Source organism: Musca domestica, unplaced genomic scaffold, assembly GCF_030504385.1.
Source record: "Musca domestica strain aabys unplaced genomic scaffold, Musca_domestica.polishedcontigs.V.1.1 6, whole genome shotgun sequence".
Taxonomy (NCBI): Eukaryota; Metazoa; Arthropoda; class Insecta; order Diptera; family Muscidae; genus Musca; species Musca domestica.
In genome coordinates this window covers 1,492,426-1,514,767 of record NW_026712363.1, presented here as the reverse complement: position 1 = coordinate 1,514,767, position 22,342 = coordinate 1,492,426, and the positions used below count along the sequence as shown (strand labels likewise).

At 34.1% G+C, this 22,342-nt stretch overlaps 1 protein-coding gene across 4 annotated transcripts in view; it reads right to left on the bottom strand.

Moving 5' to 3' along the window:
• Nucleotides 1-206: 206 nt before the first annotated feature.
• Nucleotides 207-22,342, bottom strand: part of LOC131805660 (uncharacterized) — a 61,280-nt gene continuing 39,144 nt past the window's right edge. The window contains exons 2-5 of one of the 4 annotated variants that reach the window (XR_009343750.1): nt 9,783-9,844; nt 9,487-9,711; nt 8,435-8,489; nt 207-396 (exon numbers count right to left, since the gene is read on the bottom strand). Coding sequence is in view for 2 of the 4 variants with exons in the window: in XM_059129133.1 (XP_058985116.1) it covers nt 9,514-9,711; nt 9,783-9,844 (260 nt within the window). In the remaining 2 variants the exon portion in view is untranslated. Of the gene's footprint in view, nt 397-8,434; nt 8,490-9,084; nt 9,712-9,782; nt 9,845-22,342 lie in introns of those variants that run through there. The other 3 variants (XR_009343751.1, XM_059129134.1, XM_059129133.1) reach the window with 3 other exon arrangements.

Here is a 22,342-nt window from a genome sequence, read left to right as displayed (position 1 = left end):
GAACACATGTTTATTTGCTGAATAAAAAATATTTGAAGAAAATCTCCCAAAAAAATTAAACTAAATTTTGTTTTTGTGTTTGTGTTTTATTGTTGTGTGTGAATGCGTTTGTGCGAACAAGTCAAAGTGAGTATTGTGTTGTATTGTATTATATTAATGGTGTTTTGTATATTGTTAAGGCAACGCCAAAATTTACACCAAACGTTAAAACCATCTCTGACCCCTCCGATTCTATGAACGGTGGAGGAATTAATTGTTTCCCAGGCAAGGTTTAGTCCAAGTAAAGTGAACTGACAACTGGAACGGCAGCAAATTTAGTCCTGCCTTTGATGTGTCCATCCAACACCAAACCCCGTTGAAATATCCATTGTGCCTAAGTCCGTGATGTCCAAAAACCTGGAATAATAAAACCAAAAAAGTATATGCTGACCAGGAAACAATACATAAAAGAAAAAGATATACTTAACGGCCTTGAGCAACGTTAGTTAGTAGTTAGTGATTAGTATATAATATTTTTTTGTTATTGTAAAAGTTTTAACGCCAGATAGAATGCGACAAGTGTAGTATTACCCCAGAAAATCCTATTAGAAATAAGTTTATTGTGGGATCAAATATTAACATCCCTTACAACCACATAAGAGAGCTTTTTTAGGTGAGGGAATAATTTAGAAAAGCGGCCCGAGTTTACCGAAATTTAATAGGATAAGGCGGTAGTCCGAGGTATTGACTTATCGATGTGTCAGGTGCTAGAAATTTAAAATTCTGATAACAAGAAATACTGAAGCCAATAAATTGTTTTAATGTCTAAGTGTTTAGATTAATATGAATTGCTAGTGTTTTTTGTTAGGGAGGAAAATATGATGATGTTGAAGTGAGGTAAGTGTGTGTGGAAATCTTTGATGAGGATCTAAGGGTCAAGGTTGTGTGGGCTAAGTGTGGGAATTATTAACACCAATTTCCCGTGTTATGGTCGTATGTGTTTTGTCGTTCTATTTTGATTTGTTTGATGTAATTTCATGTTGTTCCTTTTTGATTGTTCGACCTCTAGGTCTGATGGTGGCAGGGTTCTGAATTCACCCCTAAAGCGGTGCCCCGACTGAGCTAGATGGAACCCCATTATAGCGCCTAGCAGGTGGAACGTAACAATATGGCGCCAAATTTAAAAATTATTGTCTGATCGACCAACATTTTTAAGGCATCAAAACATCAGCCTCTTCTTTGGTGCAAAAACAAAGGCGCCAAAAACATTAATATGATGCGGACAAATAAATAGATACGTTGTGCAATAATACCTACGCACAGAATAATAGACCATAGGGTGAAATATTTTAAAACGTAATATTTCATTTTCAAAGTGCTTACGGATATTGCATCCACATATTTTTATAAAATCTGTGATAAAAGTGCAATATTTAGTTAAGTAATTAGAAAATTAGGATATTATGTTCCATAAGTTAGGGTCTAGTGCAATAGCTCTTGTTCGTTAATTGTAACAATGAATGTATTGTTTTCATGACCTGTATTTTATGTTTCCTGTCCTTGTGGCATAGAGTTACAATAGATTAAGTATGACATATGGAAAAGTGCAATATTTGCTTTGACCATGGGTGTCATTGATTGTATTGTGCAATTTCTCTTAACACGATATCTGTTTTCGTCTAAATTGAAGAAAAATGCCGTGGTGTTATTTCCTTTAATGTTTTAATGTTCCTTTAATGTTTTATTGTTCCTTCTTCAATACGCCATAACAACCTTTTTTTAAGGACACTTAATTTTATTATAGCAAATACCACACACTTTATTTCGCATACAACTGAGATTACATCCTATTACCTCCCATATCTGTGATTGCGTTGTGAAAGTAAACTAACCTTGTTTTTATTTTGTTGTTTTATATACATATTTTTATATTATATTTTATTAATTTATTATTTAATTTTTTATACCCTCCACCATACTATGGAGGGTATATTAATTTTGTCATTCCGTTTGTAACTCCTCGAAATATTCATGTCAGACCCAACAAAGTATATATATTCTTGATCAGCGTAAAATTCTAAGACGATTTAGCCATGTCCGTCTGTCTGTCTGTCTGTCTGTCTGTCTGTCTGTCCGTCTGTCTGTTGTAATCACGCTATCTTTCGAACAAATTGAGATAGAAGGCTAAAATTTTGCACACATGTATTTTTTCCCAGTAGGCAGGTTAAGTTCGTAAATGGGCCATGTAGGTCCAAGTTATCATATAGCCCCCATATAACGGTACCTCCCGATATTCGGTATTTTGATGATTTTAGCGGCATTATTCACCGGAATTATTTCAAATTTGGCATTTGAAGTTTGTAATAGATGCTACAGCCTAAGACAGAAAATTATCTCTGCAGGTCCACGTCTTCCTGTAGGCCCCATATAACGGTACCCCCCGATATTCGGTATTTTAATGATTTTAGCGACGTTATTTACCGGGATTGTTTCAAATTTCGTATGTGAAGTTCGTAATAGATACTTCAGCCCATGCCAGATTGTCTGTGCAAGTCCACGTCTTCGTATAGCCCCCATATAACGGTACCCCCCATATAACGGTACCCCCCATATTCGGTATTTTGACGATTTTAGCTACATTATAAACAGATTTTTCTTCAAATTTCGCATTTAAATATTGTAATAATTTATGACAAAAGTTGCCTATGCATGCCCACGTCGTCGTATAAGCATTCGGTATTTTTAAGATTTTAACAAAGACTTAACGGGTTTTATTTTTTGGAAATTGCCAAATTTGTACCAAATGGTGGAGGGTATTAAAAGTTCGGCCCGGCCGAAGTTACAGCTTTTTTACTTGTTTTTTATCGAACCATATTTAGCAAATGTGTTTTATAGTTTTGTCTTATTTTTATTATCCTATATGTTTAGACTCGTTGTACTATTTTTATTTATTAACTATTTTCAGTATATATGTTTTGATTGTTTTTTTTTTTTTAATTTTTTAAATTCTTGTGCATCGCAAACATTTTTTAATGAGCGAAAAATTGGAAATAGTTAAAAGAGGAGTAAAAGAAATAGATCACTCACATTTGATGTAAGCAGATCTTCTATTTCTTCGCCAATGCCGAAACTAAATAAAAAGTCAACAATGCAAAACCCAAATGCCAATGTCGAACCAACGATTCGGGATCTGTCAGGTTCTATTACCAATTCTGATAACCGGCAGCCTGTTTTGCAGTCAAATCCATCCACTCACCCGATCAAAGTAGACAATCTGGTTAGAAGCTTAGTTCAAGAAAGTCTGAACCATGCAACTTCTAATTTACACTCAATGGTACAAGATACTGTTACCAAAGAGATGGAGAAGATATATGGAGTCATAGACAAACTAAGTGAGGCAGTTTCAAGGATTTCCGTTGATGGACATCCTGAGATTACAAGACAGGATTCGCGTCCATTTGACACGTATAGACCATGTCACACCCTCTGTTATGACGTTTTCGAATGGTCCGGGGTTGAGAGTCAAAAGGTTTGGCATAAACTTTTCTGGTAGACCGAACAGCCTTAGTATAGAAGATTTTATATATCGCCTGGAATATTTCCAACATCATTATGATTTAGCATGGGAAGACATTCTAAATGAATTTCACATGCTAGTATCAGGCCCTGCAGTAGAATGGTTTTGGCTACAGCAACGTAATAATTGTATTTCAGATTGGCAATCTTTAAAACATGGCTTAATCGAGAGGCTTAAAACTAGAATTCAATTGATTCGTTTTTCCAAGAAATCAACTTGATGAGATCGAAGTTAGAAAGACCGGTTTCCGAATTTGAAATGATTTCCCTAGTCAAGAAGAATCTACGCAAAAATCTAACGAGCATCGTCTATTCTATGAATGTGTCTTCTCTTGAACAGCTGAGGGTAGAGTGTTTAGAGGTAGAGCGAACTTTTTTCCGACGGGAACAACCCCCCATACAAACCCTATCAATACACAAGCCTATGCGAATAAATGCCATTACCGACGAAAATGATACCAACAATTATCAAGTATTCGAAGGACCTGAGGAAGTTGTAGATGTTTCTGCAATTAACAATTCCTTGGTATGTTGGAATTGCCAGAAACCCGGTCATGTTTTTCGTGATCGCACGTCCTCTCAAAGAGGTTTTTTCATTTTTAAATGTGGAAAGCCAAATACTACAGCCCAAAAATGCGAAAATTGTAGATCGGCAAACGCGAGGAAGAACATAGTAACAGCGGGGAACCAACGTTCATCCGAACAACCCGCCGGGGTAAACCCTTAAATCAGTCAATTGGGAGCGATGAAGAAGTAGACTATGCTAAGCGTCGACATTATTTGCCACTGGAAGTTAGAGAGGAGAATTATAGAAAAATAAAGGCCAACATTTTCCAAAATGAGACCAATGAACAGAATAAAAATGAAGAAATAACTAAAAACATAAAATCTTAAAAAAAAAATTGATAAGCAACAACGAATACTAAAACTGAGAAACAAGCGAAAACAATACAAAGCTTTTAAAAACTCAATAACAAGAAAGATCGTAGACCGTATGCGACTGTGAAAATCGAAGGCAAAGAGATTAGAGGTCTAGATTCTGGTGCTACGGTTAGCTTATTAGGGAAGAAGTGTAGAAAACTAATAGAAGAATTAGGGATTGAATTTGAAACGTGTGTGTCAAGTGTCGTTACTGCATTAGGACAGCATTATCGGATATTGGGTATTATAGAAGTTGAAATTGTATTGAAATTGTACTGTGTCCCGATCTTGAACAAGATTTATATCTGTGAGCTGATTTCTGGAAAATATTCGAAATAGCTCCAACAATATTTCCAGTAAAGGAGATAGATTTTGATCTGGTTAGAAAATCCATAATCCAGATACTCCCAACGAGACCAAGATGCACAACTTAACAGAGGACCAACATAAAAGTTTGGAAGAAGTCAAGAAAAAGTTTTTAACTTTTTAAGAACATGGTTTAGGATGCACAGAACTACAAAAGCATGCCATTAAATTAGTAGAAGGTGCAAACCTAGTAAAGGATAAACGTTATCCCCTGTCGCCAGCGGTACAAAAGATCGTGTACAAAGAGATTGACAATATGCTCGCTTTGAATGTCATAGAGGAGAGTGACTCAGCATGGAGCAATCGAACAACGGTGGTGAGGAAACCGGGTAAAAACAGATTCTGTTTGGATGCCAGAAAGCTTATTGCTTTAACATTAAAAGACGCTTACCCTCTGCAGAATATAAATGGTATTCTTAGTGGAATAGATCAGACCCATTACATAAGCAGCGTCGACCTGAAATATGCCTTTTGGCAAATAGAGTTAGAAGAGGAAGCAAAACTATACACTGCCTTCACTATTTCAGGTCGACCGCTATACCAATTTCGGGTAATGCCAATTTCGTTGTAATGCGGCTCAAAGACTTTGCAGACTGATGGATAAAGTGATACCGGGAAGACTGAAATCTAATGTCTTCATATATTTGGACCACTTTCTAGTTATCACCGATGATTTTGAACATCACATATGCCTATTAAAGGAAGTAGCAGAGTGTTTGAAAAAGGCTAACGATAGGGCTAAAAAAGTCTTTGTTCTGTTTCCGTGAACTCAGATATCTAAGATTTTTAATCGAGAATGAATGTCTGAAAACGGACCCGGAAAAGGTTAGTGCTATCCATCGAATCACGGTACCAAAGACACCTAGAGAAGTCCGAAGCTTTCTTGGAACAGCTGGATGGTACAGAAGATTTATTAAAGATTTTGCTTCCATTTCAGTTGCCTTAATGGATACACTGAAAAAAGGCCAACAATTCAAATTTACCCCAGAAGCTATGCAATCGTTCAAGACGCTGAAACAAGCTCTGACGTCAGCACCAGTCCTTCGACATCCAGACTTCCGTCGAGAGTTTTTCATCCAATGCGATGCATCAGAATACGGAGTCAAAGCCGTGTTGTTTCAAAAGAATGACGATGGTAAGAAAAACCCCATCGCCTTTTACTCCCAAAAATTAAATTCGTGCCAAAAGAATTACTCCATGACCGGAGTGCTTGGCAGCTGTATTGGCAGTAAAACGTTTCCGTCCTAATGAAGTTTACTATTATAACCGACCACGCAAGTCTCAAGTGGCTGATCTCAGCGGCAGACTTGCACTATGGTCACTGTAAGCGTATGATTTTTCGATTGAACACAAGAAGGGATCAGAGAACGTGGTAGCGGATACATTACCTAGAATGCCAATAGAGTCGGATATTAAAATAGAAGAGATTAATAATGACGAACTACTAGATTTTGAAACGACCACATTTGATAACGAGGAATACTCTGAACTTCGAGAAACGATTTTGAACAATAAAGAAATGCTTCCGGATTTGAAAGTGGAAGGAAACAATGTCTACAAACGAACTAAGCATATTGACACTGATTTAACGGAATTCGAGTGGAAATTGTGGATACCACTTGACATCACCTACGTTCTTACAGAAAAGGCACACAACTACAACAATACGGTCCACGAGGGAATAAGTAAAACTCTGAACCGACTTAGGACGTTCTATTGCTGGCCTAAGATGGTTTCCCAAGTCAGACAGTATATACAAAAATGTACTACCTGCATTATGCAGTCATTACGGAAAGGCCATTTCAAAAGTTATGTGTGGACTTTCTCGGAAAATACCCCCGATCAAAAATGGGAAACGCATATATCTTTATTGTGGTGGACCATTTCACAAAATTCACAAAAAGGAAGCCACCGCTCAAAATGTCGTTTCTAGAGAACCAAGTATTTCATAATTTCGGCGTACCTGAGATCATTCATAACGATCATGGCAAACAATTTGTTTCCAAAGTATTCGAACAAATGGTAAATAATTATAAAATAGAGCATTTAACAACAGCGTTTTACTCCCCTCAGTCAAACGCTTCAGAACGAGTTAACCAATCAGTATTGGCTGCTATAAGAACCTATGTTGAGAACGACCATCGAGACTGGGATTTGTATTTACCGGAAATTGAGCAAGCCCTTTGAACCTCCGCGCTTTCAGCAACCGGTGTTAACACCTTCTTCGCTCTATTCGGATATAACATATTCACAAGTGGCACAGATTATAAATTAGCCAAACAACTCAAGTCCTTTACTGAATACCAGATACAACAACTTGACAAAAACGATAAATTGGAGATTATGCGAGAAAGGATTAAAAACAATATGCACCAGGCATTTGAAAATAGCGCGAAAAGGTATAATCAGAGAGCGTGTAGAGTTACATTTTTACCAGAGGTGTATAGAAGAAATCACATGTTATCTGATTTCAAAAACAAAAGTTTTTAAAATGTAGAGTCGTTAGGCCGATAGGTAATAATATGTATGAGCTGGAAACAGCACAAGACAAACCATTAGGAAATTTCCATATCAAAGATATTAAAACATAAAATGTGCAATAATTCTGTGATATAATTCTTTAAGTGCAATATTAGGTTTAAAATGAATGTTTGTGAACGTCCATTTTTTGCCCTTTTGCATTTTTTAATAATATTAGAAATTATTGACAGATCTTATGTTTTTGTATTTTTCGACTAAGACATAGTTTTTATTGCCCGGCTTTTGAGACTACAGAGCGTGGGAGTTCCCCACGTTGGGACAAAATAAAAAAAAAACTGAATGAATCTAATATCTTCAGGGAAATAAAACGACGCATAACTAAATGACACACCAATTAGAATAAAAATATATAGGCCTAGTGATTACCAATATTCAAAACACATCCTTATTCACAGAACCTCCATATTTGAGTAAAACAGACACATAACATAGCTATGTTACCCATCCATTACGCACATCAATTGTTTATCTCACATCTCTATCGATAATTTTACACAACGATTTTTATTAACATGAAAACAGTTTTATTTTTCTGAAAAGGCTCTCAAATTTTAAACCAATTTTTTCGGAGTGTGCCACATAAACAGATCTTCCATAATTTCAAACACCCTATCCCTAAATCCATTAGAACGTCAAACTCGAAACGTACAATTTTCATCGCACATATAATTCCATATCATCAACATCCAATGCATCAATATTTTTCATACAGAACAGGTATTTTTCATAATCTGACATACGTATCTTTATCTCTCTCAAGGAAATTAAAACTTTTTGGTTTTTTTATAGCATGTGTATGTGTTATTTTATTACCACAGGCAATAATTATATATACGCAATAAAGTGATCCGATGTGCCTAAACACCGCCAAATTGGCAGATAAAATTTTGGCACATTTTCATTTTTTAAATTCATTTTTTCTCAAAAGTCATATGAAAATATATTTTTAGTTTTACTTGAAAATAATTTCAGAATGACCTGTCTCGTTATCTCTTTCAATATACAAATCTTTATAATGTATCAAATATATAGAAAAGAAAAAAGCACTCACCAGAAAATCCTTAATGCGGATGTTATTCCAATGAATGTGCTCCCAAAACTGCTTCCTACAGAATTACAGTAATATTAATTAGTAAAAGGAATTAGTACATGTATAAATTTACCAAGCTCACAGGTAAATTAACGACAGTCTTTTATGATTCCAAGATATGTTTTTTGACTATTGGATATTTGAGACCCAAATCATTGTTTTATATCCACCAATTTCACAACAGTCCATTTGCTTTGCTCATATATGCAGTAAATCTAGCACAACCTATCCACAGACAAGATGGTGAACACAATATAATGTTTACCAGGGGGTAAGGCAGGGAATACCTAGGTTTCGGAAAGAGCCACCAATCCTCATCAGTTCCCTTGTTTTTTGTCTGGGATATTCTCCCCAGAAGTTATTTAAAAAATAACTTCTATGACAAAAAACATTAATAGAACAGTGTGGCTTGTTTGTTCGGGATACCTAGTATTTTGTTGTTGCAAAATGGTCAGGTTTTATCCCTTTATTTTTGTTTTTTATAAAAACAACGTTTGTTTATTAGAGGAGAACGATGGTAATATTTACCAGGGGGTAAGGCAGGGAATACCTATTTCGATTTTATTGTTTATTGCATATTTCTCGTGTTTACCCAGATCGGCATGTGTTTAAATATAAACCCGAGAAATACAACTCTAATGTAGGGCTCAGTAAGTACGATAAATATTATTTGATGAATCAGGAAAATTGCGCGAGAATCCCGGAAAATTTGAAATGGCTGCAGCCATATAAAAGGCATAACGGGGGAAAATCGAGGCAGTTTGTTTGTTGAATTAGCAAAGAACACATTTTTGTTTGCTAATTAAAATATATTTAAAGAAAATCTCCCAAAAAAATTAAACTAAATTTTGTTTTTGCGTTTAATTAACACTTGTGTTTTATTGTTGTGTGTGAATGCGTTTGTGCGAACAAGTTTAAGTGAGTATTGTGTTGTATTGTATTATATTAATGGTGTTTAAATGTTTGTGTGTCCTTTTGTATATTGTTTACGCAAAGCCAAAATGTACACCAACCGTAAAACCATCTCTGCCCCTCCGATTCTACGAACGGTGGAGCTTAGCCAAAAATTTATGCTGAATTCCTTGGCGGAATGAATTGTTGCCAAGGCAAGGTTTAATCCAAGTAAAGTGAACTGACAACTGGAACGGAGGCAAATTTAGTCCAGCCTGTGATGTGTCCATCCAACACCAAACCCCATTGAAGTATCCATTGTGCCTAAGTCCGTGATGTCCAAAAACCTGGAATAATAAAACCAAATAAGAATATGCTGACCAGGTAACAATACATAAAAGAAAAAAGATCTACTTACCGGCCTTGAGCAACGTTTCTGTTTGCAATATTTATGCCCAGAGCCTGAGTGCTTATTAAAATCTAAAAAGGAGAAATAGAAATGAAACATTAGAAAATCTGAAACAAAAATAACACCGAACTCATAAAAAAGAAATTAATCTGCTAAAATATTTATATGTTAGTTTAAGTATATGTTAGTAGTTAGTGATTAGTATATAAGATTTTTTTGTGATTGTTAGAGTTTTTAACGCCTAATAGAATGCGACAAGTGTAGGGTTACCCCAGAAAATCCTATTAGAATTAAGTTTATTGTGGGATCAAATATTAATGTCCCTTATAACCACATAAGAGAGCTCTTTTAGGTGAGGGAATAATTTAGAAAAGCGGCCCGAGTTTACCGAAATTCAATAGGATAAGGCGGTAGTCCGTGGTATTGATTAATTAATTTCCCGTGTTATGGTCGTATGTGTTTTGTCGTTTTTTTTTTTATTTGTTTGATGTAATTTCATGTTGTTCCTTTTCGATTGTTCGACCCCTAGGGCTGATGGTGGTAGGGTTCTGAATTCACCCCTAAAGCGGTGCGCCGACTGAGCTAGATGGAACCCCACCATAGCGCCGTAGCAGGAGACACGTAACAAGTTTTAATTAGCATTGAATAAAACCCTTTTTATTAAAATAACCTTAAACTTAAATTAACAAACTTAATTTAGAAATTTGTAGAGGAGAAATGTGGTATGCACTGCAACGCTGCCGACTGGAAAAAGAGACCGATCAATCCTCGATTTTATGCAAGTTCTTGAAAACATGCACGTTTTGCAATACCGGTTATAAAATTCTATTACCAGTAAATTGTGATTGAAGGTTCCCACACGTACATTCCTTTGCAATTGATGTCTTTGGTTGTTGAATTCTATGTTCGTGTGGAAGAAATCCCCAGGATCAACATAATTTTCGGTAATATCACCATTAGTAACAATATCTTATTCGCTTATAAACAAAAGATGCGTACAGTGCAATGTTATTGTTGTGAGCTCTAGAAATAAATGTGGAAGCATAAAAAAGCTGTGAATTTGGGGCATTCTATTTTGCATAAATGTTATCGCTTTTTCTTTTGTCACATTTGTGTTGTGATCTCATGTTCGTGTGAGATAAATAAATTGAATCTACCAACAAATATTCGCACTCATTCCTTCACTTCAAATTGCATTGTTCGTAGTTAGTATTCATACATAATTATTTACACATATTTTTGATATTGACATAATTACATTCCATTTCTTTCACGTTGTATACATACATACCCTTGTTACTGGCAGTCTTAGTTAGTTCAGTTTTTATATGGATGTTTTATAAGCAAAAGGCAGTATATGTAAATAATTAACATTTGAGGTTATTTGTTACTTAGCGCCTAAAACCAGCTGAGAAGCTCTAGAAAAAGTTGCGAGGATCTCTCTAATTTGGCCTAAAGTTAAATGCCTTAGTGCCTTAGGCATTTAAGGTTAGGCCTTGCTTACTCGTCCATATTCATTTGAAATCTTTTTTCGCGCTTTCAGTTCTCGAAAAAGAAAGTACTTCAACGCGGCATTAATGGATGTCTTTCGGCGATGTCCATATATGATATTCCCATCATGGTACAATAAAATCAAGGTAGGGCTATGATACCATATGATTTTATTTTTTTTTTTAATTTCTTCGCTTAATATGTCAACTTAATTTGTTTATGTATGTGTTTTCTTTTCAATAACAAAATTTTTTTTTCAGAAAGTATTCAAATTCGAGTCTTTTCAAAATGTTTATTTTAACACATGCTTCGACAAAATCTACAGTCTTTGTAGCGAAACAAACCTTTAGAGATATCTAGAACATGATTTTGAAAAGAAATTTTGACCTTTCGTTCAGTTTTTGCGGTTTTTAATTCATAATTTAAAATAAATGTAACAAGTTGTTTGATTTATTATTGTTTTGATACTAACTCTGACATTACAAGCCACACAGGTAGGCCTCTATACTTGAAATTTTTTCAAAGTTAGCCTACCTTCTCTTCATTGTACCACGATTCCTATGGTTCATTTGGATCCAATTATCTTTTTCGTTTGTCTCTCACGATTGCCAAAATTTACACTGACACTGTGGGAGCAAAGTGTCAATAATAAAACTGTGATTACTGTTTAGAAGGACTTGGATAGATTTTTGACGGAGACAATTCGTACTCTCACTTGTCTTCACGGCATGAGGGAAGTTGAACCATCTCCAGGAATGTTTGATCAATCTCGTTCTTGTTCGATAACTCCTCGGCAATCATCCTCTTTCTAAATGTCCTTATTTCAAAAAAAGGGCCCTTTCGGAATTATATTCAATGGTTGAGCGTCATCGTTTGTGTTTCAACTGCTTGCGCAAGAGACATGAGATAACTAATTGTAGAAGTCGTCGTCGCTGTGTATTTTATAATCGTAGTCATCACACATTGCTTCATAGAGGTGGTTCAACAAATAGTCGAAGTCTAATGACAACACCTCCAAGTTTGCGTTTTTAGTTTCGGCTCCACTTTTTAGACTCTTGAGTTCTTCACCATGCACTGGTCAAACTCCCTATTCAAATGTATTTCATTCCGTTGTTGCAAAATGATCAGGCTTAATCCCTCTATTGTTGTTTTTAATAAAAACAACGTTTGTTTATTAGTGGAGACGATAACTTCTATGACAAAAAAAAAAACTTTTTTACCCATGTGACGAGATCGTAAGCTCAATAGAGAAGGAATTGAATGAATTGCATAAAACTAAATTTTTTTTTGGAAAATCTTAAAAACCTTACTACCGCACTTGTAAACATTGTCATCTTTCTCCACTTGTTGTGCTTTCGTTTTACATGAACGAAATAGCATAACCATGTAAGTTGGTTTTGTCTGTTACAACAAAAACTCCTTCGTCGACCGTGCCTTGTCTATTAACAGAACAGTGTAACTCCCTGGTAGACATTACCATCGTTATCCACTAATAAACAAACGTTGTTTTTAAAGGGATTAAGTCTGACCATTTTGTAAAAACAAAATACTATGGTACCCCGAACAAACAAGCCAACACTGTTGTATTTCATTTCTCCACATCGACTGAAGATGTATTTCGACAGGCATTTCGCGCTGCGCTGAATTGGTCGGTCTTTTTGGGTACAGACATGGTGAAAGTCGTTTATCAAAGCGGTTGAAAGTAACTTAAGCTTCCTGTACCTCCATTTTGGGTGGTGAATGTTTGTGATATTGAAATTGAAAGTAGAATAAAAAAAATCGTTACCCCTAAAGACTTCAGTGGTCGTGCTGGATTTGATTACAGGAAATTTGCCTTCACTTGCGGTCATTTCATTATTTTATCGTTAAAATAGCCCATCAAGTCCGAATACATAATTGTGGGGTCTTGGTGATTTTGAACTATCAATTTGTTTATTGTTTCGAAACTGCTCACATTCTGCACTGTACCACAATTATATTGTATTTTTTGACTTAATTTATAAGCTAATGTTTAAGTAAGAATGTTTAAAAGGAAGTGTCTCCATTTATTTGAAATGGAATCATGGTGCAGTTTGTTGCACCACTTATTGTATTGTACATACGTTGAAATCTGCTTAGTACTTTATTTCAATAGTGAAATGTCAATGATTTCAACCAATTGACGCTAAAGCTACCACATACTTCAATCTGTCTTGATGATTCCGTCATGGATATCGATATTGGATGCTCAATATTGTAACATTACAAATTCGTTATAATTTCATTACATATTGATTGAAATCTCAATATAGAACCATTCATTTAGTTGAGTAAGAAAGTAAAAAGGTAGTGTTTTGTTTCTATTCCACCCCCTCTTCATCGGAGCGCAATTTCGGAGCATTGACATTTGATCCTGTCGAGCCGGATTAATCTTCTTGGATTAACACATCTATTTCATATTTTCCCTATTTTTAAATGAGTTAAATAGCGCAAAAACCGAAAGAAATGCAGAGATTTTTTTCCTGAAATATGATTTAAGCTGTTCAATTCCATTGCGAAGCTGGCACATAATTTTAATTCCAATCATTGATTTGAAATTTATTTTATTTTTACGATGGGTGCCGAAACAATCCCTCGAAATAGAGTGAATGTTTGGCCTATAAATGAAATAAATTGTTTTTGATTTATGTGTGTGAGTTACAGCAACAGGTTTGATGTTACTGTAAATTTTTGTTGTTATTTCAGCAGCTTTTACTGTCAAAGACAAATAAAGGCATAAAATAAAAAGTTTTAATGTTTGCCTCTTCCGGCATACGTCAATATTGTTGATCGTCGAGCCAGTAAAGTCACTCAGGACTAGTAAAATTATTCTACTTCAAAAAGAATTTATGAATGCTTTTGCTGTTGGAACTGTAAATTTTTACATGTTACGGCATTGCTGTAAAATTGATAAATATTATTAAATTATTATATTATGGCCGATTATACATCTTGCCGATGGATAAAAAATGTATTTATTTTATATTGAAGAACTGAATTATAAATTTATTTCACGAACTTTTTACTTTACTTTTCCTAAAGTAAGGGATAACAAAAGGGAACTATAAAGGAAAGATATAAGAACGGGCCTATGTGTATTGTGAGAATTGAACGAAATGATTTTATTAAAAAACAGGAACAATAACTGAACTAACAAGTTTACAATCTTGTCTTTTATATGTTTCCAGTCTTATGATTAATGCTTAGCTTTTATCAATTATTCCAAACAACTTTAGGTCTGGTGATCAAGTTCTTTGGGATTGTTTACAAAACTGAAAGGAAGTATATTATAGAAAAAAATGCAGAAAATGATTTATTAATTGGAATGGATACTCGTGTTTAGAAATGCTTTATTATTTAAGAAAGTTGTATTGAAGAAGAGAATGAAAAACTTATTAATAGGGTGGCACGTAAATGTAAAGGTTTAGCTATAATAGGGTGGCCGGTGCATACTTATTCGACAAACATAGGCGTAGCTATAAAACTTTGTTTTCTGGATAGCAGCGCTATTAATATTCTACCGACTCCTAAAGCTTACCATATTGGTGATATTGCCTCGAAGACCATCGCAGTTAAATTGGAGAAACTATTTCGGGACTACCGGAACCAAAATTTGATTGGGAGAACATTTTATATGACAAAATTCTAGTAAGTACTTCCTCTTTAATGTGGCTTTCGCATGTTTTTATGACCTGACCACCAGTGGGAAATCAGAAAATTGGAATATTTATATGAATGTGTCCCTGTGTACTGTTTAAGGTTCCATTGAAAAACCACAAAAAGGGTATGGATATTCATTATCAAGGAACATTTTTTATTAGCATTTTCATTCATAATTTTGTAAATTAATTTTGTTTTCAAATTCCATGCAGTATTTTTTCTATCGGAGTATTGCAAAGAATATATATCTTGTTTGCTGTGAAAATTGAAGAGATTTCATGTCCCGAAATCGATGTCCCCATACAAATGAGCCTTGACATAACTATGCGTTTATTGTAAGACATACACAAAAAATAAATGTTGGAAATTTAATCTAATAATTCTTAACGAAATATTTCAATAAATAAAAAATATACGTGTGAAATTAGTCGTTACTTTCTTCAAATGCCCATTTTAGGCGGCAGCCTTTATATGGAGGTATTCCAAATAATTGACCGATATTGAAAATGCTTCGCAAGGAGCGTTTGGTTAGATAATGCGCTTGAAAAGTCTAGAATACTTCTCAACAGCGAACGAAAACATACGAAACGATTAACGTACCCCTCTCACAAATTTTAAAATTTTTTCAATCGTTTTGTACTCCAAACAAAACAAAACCACAAACATTTCAATGCCAGAAGTACACAAACACGTTTACAAATGTTTCCCGTGCGTTTTACATTGTATAATTGTCAAATAGATGAATAAAAAGAATAATTTAAACTTTGAATTAGTTTGTTCATTATTTGTAATGAGTTAATATACAGGGAAACGTTTGCAATGAGTATTGTACTGTTTCGTTTCCAATGTTGCGTCATCCAGTATAGTATGTTTCAGTTCTGGTTTTGTTTCCACTCATCTACACAAACGGTACAGAATAAGAAATAAGTCCCGTTATCTTAATATTGGTTTTGTTTCGTTTCGTACTTCGAGAAAATGTAGAACGAAACGATTGCAAACGTTTCTAAAAGTTTATTTTTGTTCGCTGCTTCTCAATAGTGCACATTACTCAAAATACCAAAAAGCGGGAATAATTGTCAATCGTTTTGCATTATATGCAAAATTTTAGCAACCTACACCGATCCGTTCGAAAAACAGCTTTGTACAACAGATTGACAGCCAGACAAAAGAATCAAAGCAAATATAGATGGACCACTATAAATCGCCTTAGATTTATGCGCTAACAATGAAAATTAAAATTTGCGGTTAGTTTGAGTGTTACAATTGAATAGCAATTTGTTGCAATCAAATATTCTTTAAACATTTCGTCGTTCGGTGCTTTCTCATATTGTATATGGTCAGATATGCCAGACTAAATATTCGGTATGTAGTTTCTTCTAGGTAACTGCAAGTATTGTTGTATAACAAACGTGAGAACAACGACATACAAACCAATGAATTTTCAATCAATTATTTCAATTTCAAAAATGTATATTTATGAAATTTGGATTATTACATTTAAAATGTAGAAAAATAGTTCTTAAAAGATATAATTTTAATGCTTTCATATAATTCTTTCAAATTATATAAAGTATTCTACATTTTGCAATTTTCATTGATTAGTATTCTACACTCTTTCTTTTCCGCTTTTGCATTTATCCTGATTCCATTCAAAATGATCAATCCGCATCTTGCATTAACAATTAAAATCTGTTCGCTAGTATAAGAATCAGTAAAATATATTTCTCCTCTATTAAAATCTTTATTCAAAAATATACATATGTGTATTTGGTGCAAAATTTTAATTTATTTTATTTTCATTTAAATTTGATTAAGGAATTGTAAGAAGTGTTGTTGTGTTTAAATCTGTATTCGAAAGTGGCGGCTTTTGTATTGTTTGTCATCACTACTACATACAAAATTTAACACTGCAATTTCAAAATAAAGGAATTTCTGAAATACTTTCAAAGCTTCGTGTTGTATTATATATAATACTCTCACATGCTTCCATCATTTTGGCATTTGTTCTTTGTTTTGGTCATCTACCATTTTACAACATTGAACAAGTCATTATCTCCTGTTCATTGTTGTTAACATCGAGCTTGTCAAAGTGATCATCGATAATTTGGAAAGTGTTTAGAAAAATTGAGCAAGTTAGTGTAGCGTGACGAAAAATGTCGTAAACGTATCATACGGAAGCACAAGTACTGAACGCATTAAAAATTATTTAATTGAAATAATGCTAATAATAACAATGAAACACAAGAATAAATACAATAAAAATAATAAACTAAAGAATAATAAAAAAAAATTATTTAAAACAAATAAATAAGAAGAAGAACAAATACAATATAAATAATAAATTAAAGAGTAATATAAAAATATTTATAACAAATGAATAACATATTAATGAATTTTCAATAAATGTTTATTTTTTAAACAATTGTTGTGAAAAAGGTTATTTTACTTCAAATATTTTTTTTAAATAATTAGAATAACTTCATTTGTGTATTGTTTAATAAATAAATTAGACGTTACAGTTTGAAAGTACAATAAAATAATAACAAATAGAGACAAATGTAAGATAAATAAAACAAACTATTAAAAAATAAATACAACTAAATAAATGAATTTGGTAAAATTTTAAAAAAAGTATAAAATAGTATGTGGTGGAGTCAGTATGTTGTGGTAAGATCGAATATGAACTTTTTGGACGAACGCACAAAACTGAGAAATATGCCAGAAAAAGATTTATGAGATTCTTTAATAGAAACTAACTTAGAATCGCTTGATGAAGAAGATAACAGTAAATAAATTTCAAAATCACTACAACTATATTCAAAAATCGAAAGCCAAATAACCAAAATAATACTGTTAGAGGCGAGGTAAAAAATCCATCGTTGATATATCGAAAACACTTGACTTTAGGAAAAATATTTTTTAAAAAAAATCTGCCCGATTAATCTTTCAGGAGTGTTTATATCTTGAAAGTACACCTCATGGGCTTTCCAACGTGCTATTCCATGAGCTTGCACTATTTTTAGTTTTCGCACAGTGGGACTCGTTGATAACTTTTGAAAAATAAGAAAAATCAATTTTTCTCTAATTTTCCACGATCGATTTGGCCAAGTAATAGCGTTTTAGAAAGCTCTTGGGACGAGCTTTCCTGCAGTGCCATTCATATGCGTGCACTATTTTTTATTGCTGCACAGTGGGCTATTTAATGTTTCCCTCTAGAAAACACTTGACTTTAGGAAAAATATTTTTTAAAAAAAATCTGCCCGATTAATCTTTCAGGAGTGTTTATATCTCGAAAGTACACCTCATGGGCTTTCCAACGTGCTATTCCATGAGCTTGCACTATTTTTAGTTTTCGCACAGTGGGACTCGTTGATAACTTTTGAAAAATAAGAAAAATCAATTTTTCTCTAATTTTCCACGATCGATTTGGCCAAGTAATAGCGTTTTAGAAAGCTCTTGGAACGACCTTTCCTGCAGTACCATTCATATGCGTGCACTATTTTTTATTGCTGCACAGTGGGCCATTTTATGTTTCCCTCTAGAAAACACTTGACTTTAGGAAAAATATTTTTTAAAAAAAAATCTGCCCGATTAATCTTTCAGAAGTGTTTATATATTGAAAGTACACCTTATGGGCTTTCCAACGTGCTATTCCATGAGCTTGCACTATTTTTAGTTTTCGCACAGTGGGACTCGTTGATAACTTTTGAAAAATAAGAAAAATCAATTTTTCTCTAATTTTCCACGATCGATTTGGCCAAGTAATAGCATTTTAGAAAGCTCTTGAAACGACCTTTCCTGCAGTGCCATTCACATGCGTGCACTATTTTTTATTGCTGCACAGTGGGCCATTTTATGTTTCCCTCTAGAAAACACTTGACTTTAGGAAAAATATTTTTTTAAAAAAATCTGCCCGATTAATCTTTCAGGAGTGTTTATATCTTGAAAGTACACCTCATGGGCTTTCCAACGTGCCATTCCATGAGCTTGCACTATTTTTAGTTGTCGCACAGTGGGACTCGTTGATAACTTTTGAAAAATAAGAAAAATCGATTTTTCTCTAATTTTCCAGGATCGATTTGGCCAAGTAATAGCGTTTTAGAAAGCTCTTGGAACGGCCTTTCCTGCAGTACCATTTATATGCGTGCACTATTTTTTATTGCTGCACAGTGGGCCATTTTATGTTTCCCTCTAGAAAACACTTGACTTTAGGAAAAATATTTTTTGAAAAAAATCAGCCCGATTAATCTTTCAGGAGTGTTTATATCTTAAAAGTACACCTCATGGGTTTTCCAACGTGCTATTCCATGAGCTTGCACTATTTTTAGTTTTCGCACAGTGGGACTCGTTGATAACTTTTGAAAAATAAGAAAAATTGATTTTTCTCTAATTTTCCACGATCGATTTGGCCAAGTAATAGCGTTTTAGAAAGCTCTTGGAACGACCTTTCCTGCAGTGCCATTCATATGCGTGCACTATTTTTTATTGCTGCACAGTGGGCCATTTTATGTTTCCCTCTAGAAAACACTTGACTTTAGGAAAAATATTTTTAAAAAAAAATCAGCCCGATTAATCTTTCAGCAGTGTTTATATATTGAAAGTACACCTCATGGGCTTTCCAACGTGCTATTCCATGAGCTTGCACTATTTTTAGTTTTCGCACAGTGGGACTCGTTGATAACTTTTGAAAAATAAGAAAAATCGATTTTTCTCTAATTTTCCAGGATCGATTTGGCCAAGTAATAGCGTTTTAGAAAGCTCTTGGAACGGCCTTTCCTGCAGTACCATTCATATGCGTGCACTATTTTTTATTGCTGCACAGTGGGCCATTTTATGTTTCCCTGTAGAAAACACTTGACTTTAAGAAAAATATTTTTTAAAAAAAATCTGCCCGATTAATCTTTCAGGAGTGTTTATATCTTGAAAGTACACCTCATGGGCTTTCCAACGTGCTATTCCATGAGCTTGCGCTATTTTTAGTTGTCGCACAGTGGGTCTCGTTGATAACTTTTGAAAAATAAGAAAAATCGATTTTTCTCTAATTTTCCAGGATTGATTTGGCCAAGTAATAGCGTTTTAGAAAGCTCTTGGAACGACCTTTCCTGCAGTGCCATTCATATGCGTGCACTATTTTTTATTGCTGCACAGTGGGCCATTTTATGTTTCCCTCTAGAAAACACTTGACTTTAAGAAAAATATTTTTAAAAAAAAATCTGCCCGATTAATCTTTCAGGAGTGTTTATATATTGAAAGTACACCTCATGGGCTTTCCAACGTGCTATTCCATGAGCTTGCACTATTTTTAGTTTTCGCACAGTGGGACTCGTTGATAACTTTTGAAAAATAAGAAAAATCGATTTTTCTCTAATTTTCCAACTATTTTTAGTTTTCGCACAGTGGGACTCGCTGATAACTTTTGAAAAATAAGAAAAATCGATTTTTCTCTAATTTTCCAGGATCGATTTGGCCAAGTAATAGCGTTTTAGAAAGCTCTTGGAACGGCCTTTCCTGCAGTACCATTTATATGCGTGCACTATTTTTTATTGCTGCACAGTGGGCTATGTAATTTTCTTCCATTAAAAAATAATCGGTATGATGACAAAAGTTTTTTTTTATTGAAACACCTTTAAATTAGTTATTTTATTTTTTTTATATTTATAATTATGTTCATTATCAGGTACAAACAAGAATAACTACAAATTTAAGAAAATTGCATTCTTGTTTCTCATCTTCAAAAATCGTTTTTATTTTCCGTGTGCGTGAAGATAAAAACGATTTTAACTAGCGAAGACAACACCCAGTCCGGGCGCACTGTCTGTTGTTTAACAGTGTATAACAGATATGCGGAAAATAAAAACGATTTTTGTAGACGTAAAATAAAAACGATTTTTGAAGATGCGAAACAAGAATGCAATCTTCTTAAATTTGTAGTTATTCTTGTTTGTACCTGATAATGAACATAATTATAAATATAAAAAAAATAAAATAACTGATTTAAAGGTGTTTCAATAAAAAAAAAGCTTTTGTCGTCATACCGATTATTTTTTAATGGAAGAAAATTACATAGTCCACTGTGCAGCAATAAAAAATAGTGCACGCATATAAATGGTACTGCAGGAAAGGCCGTTCCAAGAGCTTTCTAAAACGCTATTACTTGGCCAAATCGATCCTGGAAAATTAGAGAAAAATCGATTTTTCTTATTTTTCAAAAGTTATCCACGAGTCCCACTGTGCGAAAACTAAAAATAGTGCAAGCTCATGGAATAGCACGTTGGAAAGCCCATGAGGTGTACTTTCAATATATAAACACTCCTGAAAGATTAATCGGGCTGATTTTTTTTTAAAAATATTTTTCCTAAAGTCAAGTGTTTTCTAGAGGGAAACATAAAATGGCCCACTGTGCAGCAATAAAAAATAGTGCACGCATATGAATGGCACTGCAGGAAAGGTCGTTCCAAGAGCTTTCTAAAACGCTATTACTTGGCCAAATCGATCCTGGAAAATTAGAGAAAAATCGATTTTTCTTATTTTTCAAAAGTTATCAACGAGTCCCACTGTGCGAAAACTAAAAATAGTGCAAGCTCATGGAATAGCACGTTGGAAAGCCCATGAGGTGTACTTTCAAGATATAAACACTCCTGAAAGATTAATCGGGCAGATTTTTTTTAAAAAATATTTTTCTTAAAGTCAAGTGTTTTCTAGAGGGAAACATAAAATGGCCCACTGTGCAGCAATAAAAAATAGTGCACGCATATGAATGGTACTGCAGGAAAGGCCGTTCCAAGAGCTTTCTAAAACGCTATTACTTGGCCAAATCGATCCTGGAAAATTAGAGAAAAATCGATTTTTCTTATTTTTCAAAAGTTATCAACGAGTCCCACTGTGCGAAAACTAAAAATAGTGCAAGCTCATGGAATAGCACGTTGGAAAGCCCATGAGGTGTACTTTCAAGATATAAACACTCCTGAAAGATTAATCGGGCTGATTTTTTTTAAAAAATATTTTTCTTAAAGTCAAGTGTTTTCTAGAGGGAAACATAAAATGGCCCACTGTGCAGCAATAAAAAATAGTGCACGCATATGAATGGCACTGCAGGGAAGGTCGTTCCAAGAGCTTTCTAAAACGCTATTACTTGGCCAAATCGATCGTGGAAAATTAGAGAAAAATCGATTTTTACAATTGGATCGGGTTTTTTGTGTCGTATGTTAAGGTTGCCTCTTCCAACCTGCCACCGACTCTAATTATTCCTCTGTCATCTAGAAACGGAGTTAAACTATGTATGGAGCTTGATTTGTCTAAGGCTCCATGTTTCCTCAACTGCTGAATTTCTTTCGAAAAATCCGCCACCTTTATGGTCTTGACTATTATTTACGTTGCTTGATTAAACTCCATAGGTGTCA